We start from the raw sequence: 17,206 nt of genomic DNA, 5'->3' as shown, positions 1-17,206 counted from the left end.
ATGCTCGTTACTTTCCCGAGAATTCCAACCAGATCTTTGTTTGCTACCCCATCATTTCACAGCAGATTTTGGCCGTCAGTTTCTTTTAACACAAGTCTGTTGGAGGGAAAAACAAAAATATGAACGTTGTGAGATTTTCCAAAGAAAAGGTTGTTGACTTAAAAAAAAACCCATTGCCGACAGTGACAGACGGAGTTGGAAGTGGCCCCTCAGTGTTCACATCCAGTCCCAAACCAAACACACTTCATGGACCTGAATACCAGACTGGCAATATGGCGGCGCGCCCATTTTTTTTTTTTTGAGGTGGAGAACGTGGTCCATTCAGACTCAATGACTCCAACCTCCCCTGGGATCTGGGAGAAGCTCAGATCCCGGACTGACAGGGGGCTCAACCAGACGTTCCCAACAGACCCTCACGATGCGCTCGGGCCTGCCGAGTCTGTCCGGTCTCCTCCCCCCGCCAGCGGATCCAACTCCGGCCCAGGACGTCCTGGTGCCAAGTGCACCGGTGGACACCCCTGTGCTCAAACACGAGGTTGGACAAACTGTGACGAGCGCAGAAGTCCAGCAACAGAACACCGCTCGGGTTCAGATCAGGCCGTTCTTCCCAATCACGCCTTTCCAGGTCTGACTGTTGTTGCCCACTTGGACCTTGAACCATCCTAGAATATGAAAACCTTCACGCAGAATATTTGTTGTCGGTGATGGTTCACCTCTTGGACTCTTAAGCGGATCCAGTTGGTATTGAGCCACTTTCATTTGAGTCACTCATATCCCAGTGGAAATTCGCTAAGCGAACCCATTTTAGTAAATTAAAGTTCTCATCATAAGATCGAGAGAGCTTCATTCATTTATTTCTATATTAAAACAATATTTGTCCTATGGTAATTTTCCTCCTTCCTTATCGTCACTGTCTTTATGAAGTCAGTGTCTTCAGTTAAATAAAACAAAAAATGACCCTCACAGTGGACTGAGTTCACCTGTGGTTTTGCGGTTCACACACTCATTCGCGTGATTAAGCTGCAGCTGCAACACTTTCACAGTTTTTAATGATTGACATTGACTCGGTGGAAAGTCAACATCATTTTTTCCCTCCTCTGTGTCCTGGTTGTAAATTGAGTCGCTCCTTCCAATCTATCCTCATCCACCTGCCCTGGACCTGCTGCTGTTGCTGCTCCTGCTGCTGCTGCTGCTGCTGCTGCTGCTGCTGCTGCTGCTGCGGTTGCTGGTGCTCCTCTTGCTACTTTCTTTTGCTTGCTTGGTTGCCGTTTGGGAAGTGGAAAACCAGAAATGGGCTCTTTGGGGGATGTGTGTTGTTATTCTTTAAGCGCTGTCCAAACCCGACTGTGTTGCTCGAGTGTCTGTTTAAGTGTCCGCTGGTTACTGATGGAACATTTAGCCTGGATTAGTCAGACTGACCTCAGCACATCAGTTCTACAACAACACAAACCACCTCTTGTTGAATATGTGATACTGAATAACCACGGTTTTTGCTGTTCTGGCTTCATCCAGACAGTGAAAAAAGTCTCTAGAAAACATCATATGTAGCCCTCTGTTTACTGGCCTGTGTGTTAGCTTCCTGCTGAAAGTGTGCTAAGACTTTACCAGACCTTCTGCCTGGGCTTTAGGGTGAGGGTTCATCCTGACAAAAACCCTTTGTGACATCAACAAGGGCTGATCTTCACAAGCTGGTGCAGCACGTACATAAAGCAAGTTATTGTTTTTATTTATTGTCCGGGATTGTTCATTGACAAGTTAGCCAGAAAATGTCGGTTTCCCTGATGCCGGAGTTCCGATTGGTTCTCACATACTCCGTCTTGACCTCACCTCCTCCCATAAATAAAGGCTGGAAGACCGTCATAATGATACCCACTCTCTCTCACTCTTTCTCTCACTCTCTCTTTCCCCCCTCTCTCTCTTTCTTTCCCCCCCGCTGCAGGACCATCCGCCCTGAGCACGTGGTGCGCTCGGTGTACAAGGCGACCGGCTGCACCGACAACCCCAACAACCACGTCATCTACCTGGAGCATGTGGTGGTGCGCATCACAATCACGCACCCTCGCCGTGGGGACCTGTCAATCAACCTGACCTCGCCCTCAGGGACCAAGTCTCAGCTGCTCGCTAACAGGTAACAAACAAAGAAATAAAATGAACCAGCGCTGCTACTTGGCAACGCGCGACATCACACACCATCAGTCTCCCGCCATGCACCACATGTTCGTCATATCGAACTTTTCATCTTAGGTACTTTTTTTTGGAGCACAACACATGTTTTTCAGTGCAATATATCTTTCGTTTCATTCTTTGTTCAACATTTACTTTTGTGCTTTTTGTATTCTTAGTTCGTTTTTCTAAAGTCTATGTATGTTTATATTAAGTTTATATTATATTTAGGAAAATATTCAGGTATTGTATAGTGTATATAGATTCATTTTGGTTTATTTTTTGGTCTGTCTGGTGTATTTAAAGATTGTTTAGGTTAGATTAAGTTTGTATTTGATACATTGGGTTTACTTTTTTGTTTTTTGGTTTCCTGCACTGCAGCAACATAGTAAAGTCTAATGACACCAGTTACATGCGTCCTGCGACGTTGAAATATAGGTCAATTGTAATTATAAAATAATGATATTATATAATAATAACATTTGTAATGAAGTGAATTTTTAACCTCAATGGGGGGGGCAATAAGCGATTTTTCCAACGCTAGAGCACAGCACGGAAACCAAAACAAACAGTCATTGTTGCTCCGCTTCCTCCCGCCCTCATCCCGTCCACGAAGCAGCAAAGAAAAAAATCCACTGAGCGAGTGAAGGAAAATGTGGAGCGATGATGTGAGCGTGTTGCTGCTGCAAGCAAGAGACAGTCGAGTGAACTCAAACGCACGTTAGAAGATGAAATGACACCACAACTGCGTCACATACCAATTTTATTTTGTTAATTACACAACCTTATTGTCCAACTGTGATGAAAATATGCTTATTGCCCCTATAAGTGTGATAACTGGAGCTGCATGATTCAACAGTCAGGAACGTGCAGAACCCCCCCCCCCTCCCACCAGCGTCTTCATGGTTGTGCAATGTGTAGTTAGTGTGCAATTACAAATCTGATGTTTTCCACTGAGACTTTAAAAAAAAGAAAAGAAAAGAAAAGGAGAAGTTTTCCTTCATGTTGCAACATATTTGGCTCTCGAGTCAGCCCTTTGTTTTTCTCGCACACACACACACACACGCACACGCACACACATGCGCGTGCTTCTCTATCGGTTAGTAGACGCCTTGCGTTGTCGTCAGCCAGTAGTTATTTAAAATCAACATATTTTCGTCAAAACGAACGACTGCAACTGTCAAAGGTGCTTAACTGAACTCTGTGTGTGTGTGTGTGTGTGTGTGTGTGTGTGTGTGTGTGTGTGTGTGTGTGTCTCTTTGCCAACGCAGGTTGTTTGATCACTCCATGGAGGGCTTTAAGAACTGGGAGTTCATGACCACCCACTGCTGGGGGGAGAAGGCGGCGGGCGACTGGGTCCTAGAGATCTACGACTCACCGTCTCAGCTGCGCAGCCAGAAGGTTCCAGGTAGGACGACTTGTTCTCAGAGCTCTGTTCACAGGTTCGGCATTTCTGGAACTCCAATTGGGGCGGCTGGGGACCCATCCTCCTCATTGTTAGTCAATACCAATCTAAATTTCCTTAACATGCAAGAGGCCTACAATAACCTTACAATATTTCATGGATGCAAGCCATGACAGTCTACATAACAACACACACACACACAATGAAGCGCCGCTTGGCCAAAAAAAATCTGAATATTTAAAAAAATTAATGTTAGACAGGGTGTTTTAAGCCGCACATTGCGTCCGGCATCTTTTGTAACTCATCATTTGTTGAACTCGTCAGCAGTTTTTGCTGGAGGCTGTTAAACACAGTACTAAATAGAGGTCATTGTTCAAGCCACCGTCACTGAGCGACGGAGATCTGATAGAACTTTACACTGCTGCCAAACTCTCTGTTCTCTGGTCTGGTCTCTGTTGTTTTGTTTTTCTTGATTGGCCTTTACATTATTTCATTATAAATATATCATCCCTGCATGTTTTCATTAAATGTCTGCTGCTGCTGCAGGCAAGCTGAAGGAGTGGTCACTGGTGCTCTACGGCACATCCGTGCACCCCTACTCGTCCCTGCGCAGCGATAAGCCGAGGTCCACAGACACGCAGACGCCCACCGAGGAGGACGACTACACCGGTACGTGATAAATCCTCCACTGCCACCCTGCAGGTCCACTGCTATTTTTACCTCCACACACTCAGGGGCTTCAGGGTAAACGATAAATTCAATTAACAGTCTATAAAGTTTTATTTTAGATTATGTATTATATTATAAATTACATTTCAAAAATCATGTAACTAATATATTGTTATATTATTATTATTATTATTATTATTATTATTATTATTATTATTGTTGTTGTTTTTATTTTTATTATACTATGCTGCACTATTACTATTTTAGATTAGATTAGATCAGATTAAACTTTGTCATTGCACTTGTCAAAAGTACACTGCAACGAAATGCAGTTCGTAAATGTACTCACATATGTTAGGATTGTAAACAATAAACCGATGCGACCGGATATCCGGTTCAGGAAGTGAGTGATACGGTTGCATCGGTAGCAGCCTCATAAATCAATTTCGAATTATCAATGAATTCCTAGATGAATCGGTTATAGAGTCATGGATGGTGTATCGCAAGACTTTCAATTGGTTGGCGGCATCACACACGCATCAGCGTCTCTCGAACAACACTAGAGCCTCACCTGAAGCTGCTCGCGAAAGTCGCACCTGCCTAGCTGCAGTGTTGCCAACTTTGCGACTTTCTCGCTAAATCTGGCGACTTTGCATCCTCCCCACCTTTTTTTTTGTCAAAAGCGACTAGCGACAAATCTAGTGACTTTTCCTGGTTTTTATTGGAGACTTTTCTGGTGTTTTGGAGATCGACATGAAAACACAAATCGTTTCTCAGCAGTTCCTGTTGTCAGCAAGCAGCGGGTGCTGCCACGAGCCCCTCCCCCGCCCCAAAGTAGTCACAGGCGCTCACAGCCTCGAGCCGCGTGCGGCAGTCGCAGGCAGCTGTAGTCAATAGACTATCAGATCGGAGACCCTCGCCACCCTGCAGTCAGTAGACTCTCAGAGAGGAGACCCTCACCACCCTGCAGTCAGTAGACTTTCAGAGAGGAGACCCTCGCCACCCTGCAGTCAGTAGACTCTCAGAGAGGAGACCCTCACCACCCTGCAGTCAGTAGACTATCAGATCGGAGACCCTCGCCACCCTGCAGTCAGTAGACTGTCAGAGAGGAGACCCTCGCCACCCTGCAGTCAGTAGACTATCAGATCGGAGACCCTCGCCACCCTGCAGTCAGTAGACTGTCAGAGAGGAGACCCTCGCCACCCTGCAGTCAGTAGACTATCAGATCGGAGACCCTCGCCACCCTGCAGTCAGTAGACTATCAGAGAGGAGACCCTCGCCACCCTGCAGTCAGTAGACTGTCAGAGAGGAGACCCTCGCCACCCTGCAGTCAGTAGACTCTCAGAGAGGAGACCCTCGCCACCCTGCAGTCAGTAGACTCTCAGAGAGGAGACCCTCACCACCCTGCAGTCAGTAGACTTTCAGAGAGGAGACCCTCACCACCCTGTAGTCAGTAGACTTTCAGAGAGGAGACCCTCACCACCCTGCAGTCAGTAGACTCTCAGAGAGGAGACCCTCGCCACCCTGCAGTCAGTAGACTCTCAGAGAGGAGACCCTCACCGCCCTGCAGTCAGTAGACTCTCAGAGAGGAGACCCTCACCACCCTGCAGTCAGTAGACTTTCAGAGAGGAGACCCTCGCCACCCTGCAGTCAGTAGACTTTCAGATCGGAGACCCTCGCCACCCTGCAGTCAGTAGACTCTCAGAGAGGAGACCCTCGCCACCCTGCAGTCAGTAGACTATCAGATCGGAGACCCTCGCCACCCTGCAGTCAGTAGACTTTCAGAGAGGAGACCCTCGCCACTCCGCGTCCAGGCAGCAAATGAATCGCGCACGCCCTTCCTTACAGTGCGGGATGTAAATGTAAAGGTTTATTCATTGTCACGCTAAAATAAATCACTGCATTTGGCTCACACAGCCTCAGTCACTTCCATACTGAATTCCAAGAATTTATAGTCCAACAACAATCCTCTAAAGCCCTGCGCTCATTGCTCAGGCTAAGATATTGCACTTTTGTTACCTGTTTTTGGTCAATGTTTAAAAATAAGTACATCGACAAGTCACCTTGTTGTTCTTTTTTGTATGTAAAAAAAAAAAGGACTGCACTGATATAGCGCTTTTCCAGCACTTTCACTGTACCCCAAAGCGCTTTACAAAGGCCCCTCATTCACCCATTCACACACATGATACTATTGCACTATTACTCCTCCTGTTGATATTATATATGTATGTATATGTATATGTATATTAAATGTCTCACACATGAGACCTTTGCACTGAGGTTAAAAGAAAATAAATGAAAAACGTGTGTGTGTGTGTGTGTGTGTGTGCGTGTGTGCGTGTGTGTGTGTGTGCGTGTGTGTGTGCGTGTGCGTGTGCGTGTGCGTGTGCGTGTGTGTGTGTGTGTGTGTGTGTGTGTGTGTGTTTCCGTGTTTCCAGGCCCCTGCGATTCTGAATGCAACGAGAGTGGCTGCGACGGTCCGGGACCGCATCACTGCAATAACTGCCTTCACTACTTCCTCAAGTTCAAAAACAACACCAGGTAAGAAGAGATTCTTCGAGCAGTCGGCGCTGTGCAAACACTGCTCAGCTGGTGGTTGTTGATTGTGTCATGTTCAGAAAATAATTCTTCTTTTTTTGGTTGGTTTGTTTGCTATTTTCCACAAAGGCAAAAGCGGCCCGGTCTTTTCTTTTTCTTTAGATAGTGAAGTTTCGAGACAAAGGAGGAGCAGCAGTAAGCGCTCTCATTGATTTAAACCCAATAAAAGAGACACTTGTTCTTTCGTTCTTGTTTTTATTTTATTTTTGAACCTGCTGATCCAAGACCCCTCTCCATGGGACCCCCCCAGGAACAAAGTCAGCTGTAATTGCCTCTGTATTAGTGGGTCTCTGCACTAATCAAAGACAGGACGGGTTCGTACATGTGGTCATCAGGCCACTTTTAGAGGTGTGGAGGTGAGGCCCCGCCCCCTTTGCTCTCCTGCCGCCACTGGTTGCCTGCTACTTGTTGGCGTGTTTGTGGAAACACGGCGGCGGACGTTCATTTGTTAGGCCTCTTTCCAGTTTCTCAGTCGCCGCCTTTTTTCATCGAACGGACGAAAGTCGTTTATTTTAAGCCAAGACGACATTTCATCGTCGAGTCCCGAGAGGTGTTAGTACTCACAATAGACACAATTTTCTCATTAATCATTAATGGACGGCGTGCCAATGATCTTGTCTTTTGGGTGGCGCCGTTGCCTTAAAGTTCAATAAATGTTGTCTGTTTTTGATTCATAAAGCAGTTAATGTCCGTTGTCTTCATTTAGAGGCTTAATTACCCGGATAGAAACAAGACTTTTGCCACAGTTGGACGTCTGTATTTGTCATTTTTTTGTAATTATTTGATAAAAGATTTTTTTTTTTTAACCACTGCCGTCTGCTAGAAGCCAGCAGCGCTTCCAGTAAAAAACCCTGTTGAAATTGCCGTCCTTGGGCCGAGACTCTCTCGCCATCAAGCTTTTACTTATTATTACCGTCAGTGTTTGAAACGGTCACTGCAGCGTGGAAAGAAAGAAGTGAGCTGGAGTGAAACCAGAGGACAAAGACACAGCAGCACCACGGGTTGCGTGTTTCACGCGTGCGCCATGTGTTTCTTAATAAAAAAGAGACAAAAGAAAGGAAGGAAGGAGGAAAGATGGAAAGCTCTGCAGTGTATGAGACGTTGCCCAAGAAGTGCGCTGATGTTTTTTTGGGTTTTTTTTTTTTTTGCTCTCGGGGACCCTGTGAGGAGAAGGGGGAGGGGAGGAGGAGTGAAGTTGTGTAACAGATGTTGCACTTGTTGCTCATATAGCACTCACGCGCGCACACACACACACACACACACACACACACACACACACACACACTGCACCAACCCTTCGGCTTTTCTCTCTGTTGATATATGGAAATCTCTGAGGTGGATCATTGCGCCAATGAATTTCTTGTTCCTGCTCCTGGGAGTACAAACACACTCACACACAAAACACACACACTCACTTACACAATACACATGGGGTCACAACAAGCTTGAACTTCAACCCAGTTTCAGATCTTTATTTGAGAACAGCCTTGTAAGATCAACTATCATACAATGTTCTCTGAAGGTCAGCTCCGGAAAAGTGCACATTTAGCCCTCTGTTTGCAGCCTCCTCCTTCTCTGAATCACTGAATCTCTCTCTCTCTCTCTCTCTCTCTCTCTCTCTCTCTCTCTCTCTCTCCCTCTCTCTCTCTCTCTCTCTCTCTCACACTCACACACACACACACACACACACACATATAGTTACTACCCAAAAAATTAGAATATCAAGTAAAAGTTGTTTTATTTTGGCAATTTAACATAAAAGATGAAACCAACAAATTTTACTGAGCCATTACACGCAAATTGACATATCTCATATTTGCTGATTAAGATTTTCAGCTTATTAAAACCACAAACCCACAAACTCAGGAACGTATTCTAAAATTTGAGGGGTTTTTTTAAGCTGCAAGACCCGATCAGCAAAATTCATTCATTCATTCATCTTCTATACCCGCTTATTCCTATTCAGGGTCACAGGGGTCTGCTGGAGCCTCTCCCAGCTGTCTTAGGGCGAAGGCAGGGTGACACCCTGGACAAGTCGCCAGTTCATCGCAGGGCCCAGCAAAATCCAAAGAAAACCTTTTCAGGATATTCTGATTTTCTGGGTAGTACCTAGGGTAGTCATAACTGGAGCTAACCCCCTCTCCCCGCTCCGCCCCGCCGTCTCTCTCTCCAGGATGTGTGTGTCCGAGTGTCCCAGTGGATTTTTTCGCGATGACCGCAAGCGCTGCAAGAAGTGCTCTTCGTTCTGCGAGACATGCGTGGGCAGCCGCAGCGACCAGTGCACCACCTGCCGGACGGGCTTCCACCTCAGCGAGGGCGCCAACACCTGCGTGGCCAACTGTGGCGAGGGTTTCTACCTGGACCATGGTAAGTCTGGTCTGGTCTGGTCTCGACACGTCTGGTCTGGTCTTAACTGGTCAGATCTGGTCTGGTCAGGTCTCGACTCGTCTGGTTTGGTCTTGTCTGGTCTAGCCTGGTCTGGTCTCGACTGGTCAGGTCTGGTCTGGTCTTGTCTGGTCTGGTCTGGTCTGGTCTGGTCTGGTCTTGACTCTTCTGGTCTATTTTGGTCTTGACTCATCTGTTCTGGTCTCGGCACGTCTGGTGTGGTCTCGACTGGTCTGGTCAGGTCTGGTCTTGACTTACCTTGACTAGTCTGGTCTGGTCTGGTCTTGACTCGTCTTGTTTGGCCTGGTCTCGACTGGTCTGGTCTGGTCTGGTCTTGTCTCGAATGGTCTGGTCTGCCGACATCCTGATGTTCCTCCAGCTGTCAGACGATCTGAATCCAGCTGAGTCCACCTGAATCCCGGCTGCCTGTCAGACGGGACTCACATCCAGTGTGGATTGAATACGAGTCGATCCTGAAACTAAGTCTGGTTAAAGAAAAAAAGAGAAGATGAAGCTGAATGGAGACGAGTGAGTGTTGCATCAGGATGAGAGCAGAAAACCTTCTGACTGTGTTTTTGACTACAGTAGTGACTTTTGTTCCATCATTGATTTGTGCGAGTGGGTGTTTGTGTGTGTGTGTTTGTGTGTGTGACCGTCCTGAGCGCACCCCCACACCTCCCGATTGATTTCCACCTTCCTGCAGTCTAAAGCCTCCTCTTTCTTCAGCGCCCCCTGTCTTCCCAAGGTTGCATGAACACACTCGGCATTCGATATTTCTCTTTTTTCTTATTTTTTTTCAACAAAAAAAGCTTTGTATGTATGCTCTCGTCTGCCCTTTCAAATATCCCTCTGCACTCCTCCGCAATCATCTGTCTTTTTTTGTCCCCGCAGCTTGAGCCCTATCGACATTTTAAGTCTTCCTCCGTCTCTCGGGCCATCTCTCTATCTTTCTCTCCCTCTCCGCCTTTTGTCCCGCTCTTTTGTTCGTCGAACCCTTCTCGCGCTCTCGCTCCTCTTCCTCTCCCACCTCCTCCTCCTCCCCCTCCTCTTACTTCTCATTCTCCTCTTACACCTCCGCCTCCCTCCTCTTCCTCCTCATCCTCCTCTTACACTTCTCTTCCTTCTTCTCCCCCTCCTCTTCGTAATAATAATAATAATAATAATAATAATAATAATATATTATTTAATAATAATAATACATTTTTGTAGCGCTTTTCCAGAGACTCAAAGACACTTTATATAAAAATAAAAATCATAAAAACAATTACATTGAGATACGAATTCAGGACAATTACATGACTCTGGACATAACACGACACAGGACATTACAATGACAGAGGACAACAATCACACATTAAAAGCAGTTCTAAAAAGGTGCGTTTTGAGATGGGTTTTGAAGATTTCAAGGTCTTCTTCCTCCTCCTCCTCTTCCTCCCTCCTGCCCCTCCTCCACCGCCTTCTTCTCTTCCTACCCCTCGTCCTCTTCCTCTCCCCCCCCAAAGCCAACCAGACCTCTGGTTCATGTTACCACTCTGCCTGACTGGTGCATTCTTCTGTCTCTTGTTCCCTCCCAGATTCCAACGTTTGCAGGAGATGTCCTGAGAACTGTCGGAGATGCACCAACTCAAACATCTGCACGGAGTGTAAACCGGGGCTGAGGTAGGCTGCGAGCTGTGCACACTTCTTTCAGCCTGTCTTTCTTTCAGATCATATTTTCTTTGTTTGAAGCGGCCTCGCGCCATTCCTGATTTCAAACAGCCCTTTTGATTTAGCCCTCTGTTTACAGCCAGTTTTGTTGGTTTTGGTGAGTTGCCGTGAGCTGGGAACTGAAACTGAAACTGGAGTGTTGAAGTAGGAGACGGGGCCTTCATCCTGTTGGCCAGGCTTATTAAAAAGCCCTCTCACTCTCACACTCACACCCGAGTCGCTGGCAGGTCCACAGGAAGATTTGGTCGGCTTCTCTTTCAAGAGCCTCCAGTCGGAGGCTCTCAGTTGTCCCTGCACGCGTGTTCCAGCCTGTTTCCCAAACACTGGCACGCCACAGTGGCCCTGCTCAGGAGGCCCGACCTCAATCACACTGGCGGAGGTGGAGGAGCGCGAGGCGCGTCAAAGTGCTGACATTTGTGATTGGTCAGGTGGTAATGAAACGCTTGGAAAGTGTTTGAAACACACAGAACTGCTGGTCTCGGATCAAGTGTTGATTATCCAGGTGGAGGTCGAGGAGGTGGAGTAAGTGGAGCAGGAGGTGATGGAGGAGAAGGAGGTAAAAAATAGTGAATGGACTGCGCTATATAAGCGCTTTCCAACACCTTCATGGTACCCCAAAGTGCTTTACAATGGCCCCTCATTCACCCATTCACACACCAATGGGTGGCTGCTGCCATGTAAGGGGGAGGAGGTGGGGGTGAAGTTGGGGGTGGACGTGGAGAAGTAGGAGGTGGGGGTGGGGGAGGAGGAGGTGGAGGTGGAGGAGAAGGAGGTAGAGGCAGAGGCAGAGGTGGTGGGGGTGGAGAAGGTGGAGGGGGAGGAGGAGGAGGAGGAGGTGGTGGAGTGGAGGAGGAGGCCATGAAGGAGGTAGAGGTGGAGGGAGAGGTGGCGGGGTGGAGGAGGAGCCGGTGACGGATGTAGAGGTGGAGGGGGAGGGGAAGGTGGAGAGGGAGGAGGTGGTGGAAGAGGTAGGGGGGAAGGAGGTGGGGGGGTGGAGGAGGAGCCGGTGACGGATGTAGAGGTGGAGGTGGAGGGGAAGGTGGAGAGGGAGGAGGTGGAGGAAGTGGAGGCGGATGAGGTGGAAGAATACTTGTAAGCCATTGGACACTTGTAAGCCATCATTTCCTCTGAAAGCAGCACACGTGCAGCGTGCTGCGGACACACACACACACACACACACACACACACACACACACACACACACACACACACACACACAGTCTGCTCTCAGTAGGCGCTGAGGAGTTGTTGTTTCTGGGAATCATTAGCTAACGCAGCTGTTTTTCAGCTCTGCGCTGCGGCCGAGCAGCCGTCCTCTCTCTCTGTGTTTCTGCTTCACTCCAACAGCCTCCACACTGACTTTAAAGGCCCCATAAAGTGTAAAAATCACCATCAGCCATCAGTCTGGTATAGTTTGTCCCCAGCACGTCAGTGAGAAGAAAGAAAGTCCTTTAACTTTAACTTAAGATGTGTACTTCCTGTAAGTGCATAGGTCTGAAAATGAACCTTTGGTGATTTCACACAACGATACCTCCACCAGGCGTATGACGACGGACTTGGCCAAATTTTGGTTTCGGCTTATCGGACGCCTCGATTGTGTCCCCTTCTAATGGTGTGACTTTTTTACATCCCCAGAGTTTTGTGGATCCTTAATAATGTGAGAATGATTCAAGTACCTCTTGCAAAACTGGAGGAAAACAAAAGTGAACGTCGAAATTCTCAGACAGTTTCTCCAGACAACATTTTCATCCGGAGGATCAGCAGCGGCAGCAGCCGTGTGTGTGTGTGTGTGCGTGCGTGTGTGTGTGTGTGTGTGTGTGTGTGTGTGTGTGTGTGTGTGTGTGTGTGTGTCTGCGCTGGGATTGTCTGGATGACGTGTCTCGTGTCTCTGAACTCTCAGTCTCACGAACGCCGCCCGTCAGCTGCAACCGCCTTAACTCCATTCTTCACAGCAGTTTGGAAAAAATTCACAGCAGTTGAAGGATTCTCGAATGAAACGATGGTCCTGCTAGTGGAAGGCCGAGGTCACAGTGATATCAGCTCGGGCCCACGTCTGGAATACTAAATGTCAGAAACATTGCCTTGAGGGTTTTGAGGATTCTTTCTTTTTTTGCATTTTCTTTCTTTTTTTTTTCTTTTTAATTTTCTTATTAAGTCTTGCAAATAAGTCTTGCTCTGGGCTTCAGGTTAGCGCAGGGACTCTGGTAAACTTTTTGCGGGCCACAATGGCTCCTAAAATTTGACAGAGGCGGGGGTGGAGCAGGAACAGATGGATGGAGTGTTTTGGTGACCAGTAATATATCATTGGATATGTTGAAAACTGGCTTTAATGTTGCAACAAAAAATATGTATTTGAAGCCCCACAGTGTTTAGCTCTTTCTCAAAATGACTCTGAAGACACTGAAAAAAATGGATGCAATTTTCTAACTTGCTTACTATTATATTCATTAGTCATGTTAATTTATTCATGTTCAACGGGTCGCATCGAAAAGCGTCACAGGCATATGGCCCCCGAGCTGTAGTTTGGCCATGCCTGGGTTAGACTGATGATTTGTGGTCAGCGGCACCTCCACGTTCTTAATTTACGAGAAACGACGCAATCGTTTCACGACAAAACTGTTTAATTTACTTTGTTGCCGCGCAGACAAACGGAAAGATAAAGATCTATTGAGATACATCTGCTTTTCATTTAGAATACAATAGAATGTCCTTATTTATCCACCATTGGGGAAATGTACATAATTACAGAATCAGTATAGTGCAAAGAGAAGAACATATCAATTTAATCATATTAATTGAAACAAGATAAAGAAAAATGCAATAAAATAAAATATTTATAGGGTAAGAAAGGAAAAAACAAAAACAAATAGTTACATCTTTTAGACAGTTGGACTATTTACAAGTTATCTACATTATATTGACAGATAAATAAGGGTGGCTACATATTACATACATATGGCTGCAATTTTCAACCACATGTTTGGCTCAGACTGTCTGGACTGTCTGGATCTGCTGCGCCGGCAGACTGAAGATGTGTGAGATTGTTGTTTTGAAGAAGCTCAGATTCCCATTACCAGAGCATTCACTCCGTCATTAGATTTATATCTGGAGAGCATTCAGAGTTTCTACGGGGGCACAGGAGTCCTTCCTTAGGGAGGGGGGGGGGGGAGAGAGAGAGAGAGAGAGAGAGAGAGAGAGAGAGAGAGAGAGAGAGAGAGATTCTTCTGCTAAAGAAGCCAAACTAGAATGAAGACCGACTGAATGAGGTCCATTGTTAGCATTTTTCTTTTAGAACAGACACACAACTATTTTGAGATGTTATTTTCGTACCTTGGTGAGAAACGCCTTCATGATACCAGCTGATAGAAATACGTCTCTCTCACACACACACACACACACACACACACACACACACACACACACACACACACACACCACCATCACCACCCAGGTGGTGAGGAAGACAGAAGCTACCGTCCAAACACGTTCAAAAATGTCATGTGTCTGTTATATGTCAATATATTTTTACATAAGTTTTACATAACTTAAAGAATCCTTCCGTCAGTGAAAATAACTTGTTTTTTTCCTTTATTAGTCTATTAACATTTTATTTTATTTCTTTATTCCCTTTTAAATAATTTTCCTTCTTTTTCACTGTATTGTTGCTGTAATTATGCAAATTTCCCCAATGTGGGATTAATAAAGGCTTCTTTTCTTTTCCATGTAATCGTATATAGCATAGGTGTCAAAATGTGGCCCGCGGGCCAAATTTGGCCCACAGTGTAATCATATAATATATACAAAAATAAATAAAAATCAGTACAGGATGTCCGTTGAAGGATATTATTATGACTTAATTGGTTTATTGTTATTGTTATTTTTTAATTTATTATCCAGTGGAAAAAGGTTACTGTTGAAATTTAAATCGGAAGAAAATACAAATTAAAAAAAGGCCATACGAGTTTTAGTTACATTTTATTTATTTATTTATTTTTTTAAATTTGATTTTGCATGTGTGCAATATTCAGTTTTATTTATTGTTTAGTATTAGGCATCGCTTGTTCCATATTCAGGTTGAAGCAAAATGTGTTTGGGTCCACATACAGGTTCACTGTTACATCTCGAGGAAGTTTTTTTCAACAAATATCAATGTCTGCCTGCACTCTTCCAAGTTTGAAATTTTGGCTCCAGTGTGTGTTTGAGTTTGACAGCCCTGGTACATAGAATGAAGACTTTGATCATTCCGGTGCATTTCCTGAACTTTCTGTGATGAGAACGTCTTTTTTCCACCCCCCCCCCCCCCCCTCCACCAGTCTTCAAGGAAGCAGATGCCAGTTGACTTGCGGCCCTGGTAATTACTACAATGGCCACCGCCGGGCCTGCGAGCCCTGCCACAGGGCCTGTGCCACCTGCGCAGGTGAGCCACCGCCACTCCCACATCTCCCTCAGCTTCACTCTGGAACCTGCTGACTTGGAATTCACCCCCCCCCCCCCCCCATTCTCCTTTTTCATCCTGACCCCCTCTCCCCTCCTCCCCCCAGGCACGGGGATGGAGGCGTGCACCAGGTGTGCGGAGGGCTACCTGCTAGAGGACTGGCGCTGCGTGCTGACCTGCAGCAGCGGCTACTACCTGGCAGAGCAGCCGCAGGACAACGGACAGTTGCAGAGGTCCTGCAGGAAGTGAGTCTCCTCTTCATCCTCCTCCTCTCCTCCATCTCCTCCTCCTCCTCTCCTCCAACCCCTTCTCCTCCTCCTCCTCTCCTTCATCTCCTCCTCCCCTCCTCCTCCACCTCCTCATCCTACCCCTGCGACCCCTCTTCCTCCTCCTCTCCTCCATCTCCTCCTCCTCCTCTTCTCCTTCATCTCCTCCTCCACCTCCTCATCCTACCCCTGCCACCCTTCTTCCTCCTCCTCCTCTCCCCCATCTCCTCCTCTTCCACTCCCCAACCCTTCCTCATTCCAACCCCTGCCATCCCTCTTCCTGCTCCTCCTCCTCTCCGCCATCTCCTCCTCTTCCTCTCCTTCCTCTCCTCCTCCCCTCCTCCTCCACCTCCTCATCCTACCCCTGCCACCCTTCTTCCTCCTCCTCCTCCTCTCCTCCATCTCCTCCTCCTCTTTCATCTCCTCCCCGTCAGACTGGTAATAGCTCAGGCCAGATCAGTTTATGGCTGAGTGACATATTTAGAGGAAAAAGCAACTGTAGTGCATCATCACCTCATCACTCCCTGCAACCCTGTCTCACCCCAGTCTCACCCTCGCTGCCTCCGCAGGTGTGACCACAGCTGCCTGGACTGCCTGGGGCCGGGCGAGAGCAACTGCAGCAGCTGTGTGGTGGGTTACAACCTGGAGGCCGGAGCCTGCGTGGTCAGCACCATCTGCAAAGATGGTGAGTTGGGATTTTTCTTTGCCTGCGAGAGAAGCGTGAGACGCCTTGCACTTCCTGTCAGGGTGAGGCGGTCGTCACCACCGGCTCAGCCAGGTGCTTTCCAGGGATTAAGAAAGGAAAAAAAAGAAAAAGAAAGGATAACTGTGGTTGTCTTGACGTCCCAGTGTGTGAGGTCACAGCCAGCGGCCGCCTCCTCACAGTGGAATAATAGAATAGAAATAAATAATAATATAAAATAATAAATAAAATAAAACGCCTTTATTAATCACACATTGGGGAAATTTACATAATTACAGCAACAAGATGTAGTGCAAAAGAGAATGAAAATTGTATTCGTTAAAAAGACATAAAGAAAATATTTATGGCGTAAGAAAGGGAAAAACAATGAAATTTAAAGTGGTGGGGAAGATGAATTGAAACCACTTGTTGCATCACTTGAAGCACAAATGATACGCAACACTTCAAGAAAACATACACGCTGGGCGTTTCAGTGGACTCAGAAAGGACTGGGTGGAACTTTCATTTCTTTTGTTTTATGTGTCGCATGTGCAAGTTAATACAACATGTAGATTAAAAAAAAAAAAAAAAAAGATACTGACAGGGGTTGAAAAACTAGCTGGTGAATCAGCTCCAGCCAGTGTGCGAAATACCCGTTGATATTTGGAGGGCGGCGGGGTGGGGGGCTGGTCTTTTTGAAAAAAGATGAGACACGCCCCCCCCCTAAAATTTAGCTCTCAGGCTTTCAGGGGGTCCCATGGGTTAATCGGGGGGTCCGACCCCACCGGTCCCCCCTGTGTTTCGCACACTGCCTGCAGGCTGTCAGTCTGAGCTTCGTACTAACAGCTTGAAGCGTCCGTCCGTCCGTCCGTCCTCTTTCCTGTGCGCTCAACATC

At 46.8% G+C, this 17,206-nt stretch overlaps 1 protein-coding gene across 3 annotated transcripts in view; it reads left to right on the top strand.

Moving 5' to 3' along the window:
- pcsk5b (proprotein convertase subtilisin/kexin type 5b) overlaps positions 1-17,206 on the top strand; it is a 94,874-nt gene that overhangs the window by 46,687 nt on the left and 30,981 nt on the right. For all 3 annotated transcript variants that reach the window (XM_076025876.1, XM_076025878.1, XM_076025877.1), the window contains exons 12-20: positions 1,940-2,128; positions 3,435-3,571; positions 4,115-4,237; positions 6,676-6,778; positions 9,009-9,202; positions 10,795-10,879; positions 15,241-15,344; positions 15,469-15,607; positions 16,198-16,313. In XM_076025876.1, coding sequence (XP_075881991.1) covers positions 1,940-2,128; positions 3,435-3,571; positions 4,115-4,237; positions 6,676-6,778; positions 9,009-9,202; positions 10,795-10,879; positions 15,241-15,344; positions 15,469-15,607; positions 16,198-16,313 — 1,190 coding nt within the window. The remainder of the gene's footprint in view (positions 1-1,939; positions 2,129-3,434; positions 3,572-4,114; positions 4,238-6,675; positions 6,779-9,008; positions 9,203-10,794; positions 10,880-15,240; positions 15,345-15,468; positions 15,608-16,197; positions 16,314-17,206) is intronic.

Source organism: Nelusetta ayraudi, unplaced genomic scaffold, assembly GCF_046127955.1.
Source record: "Nelusetta ayraudi isolate G7.1 ecotype Tasmania unplaced genomic scaffold, CSIRO-AGI_Nayr_v1 ptg000018l, whole genome shotgun sequence".
Classification (NCBI taxonomy): Eukaryota; Metazoa; Chordata; class Actinopteri; order Tetraodontiformes; family Monacanthidae; genus Nelusetta; species Nelusetta ayraudi.
This window is presented reverse-complemented; position numbering and strand designations above follow the sequence as displayed.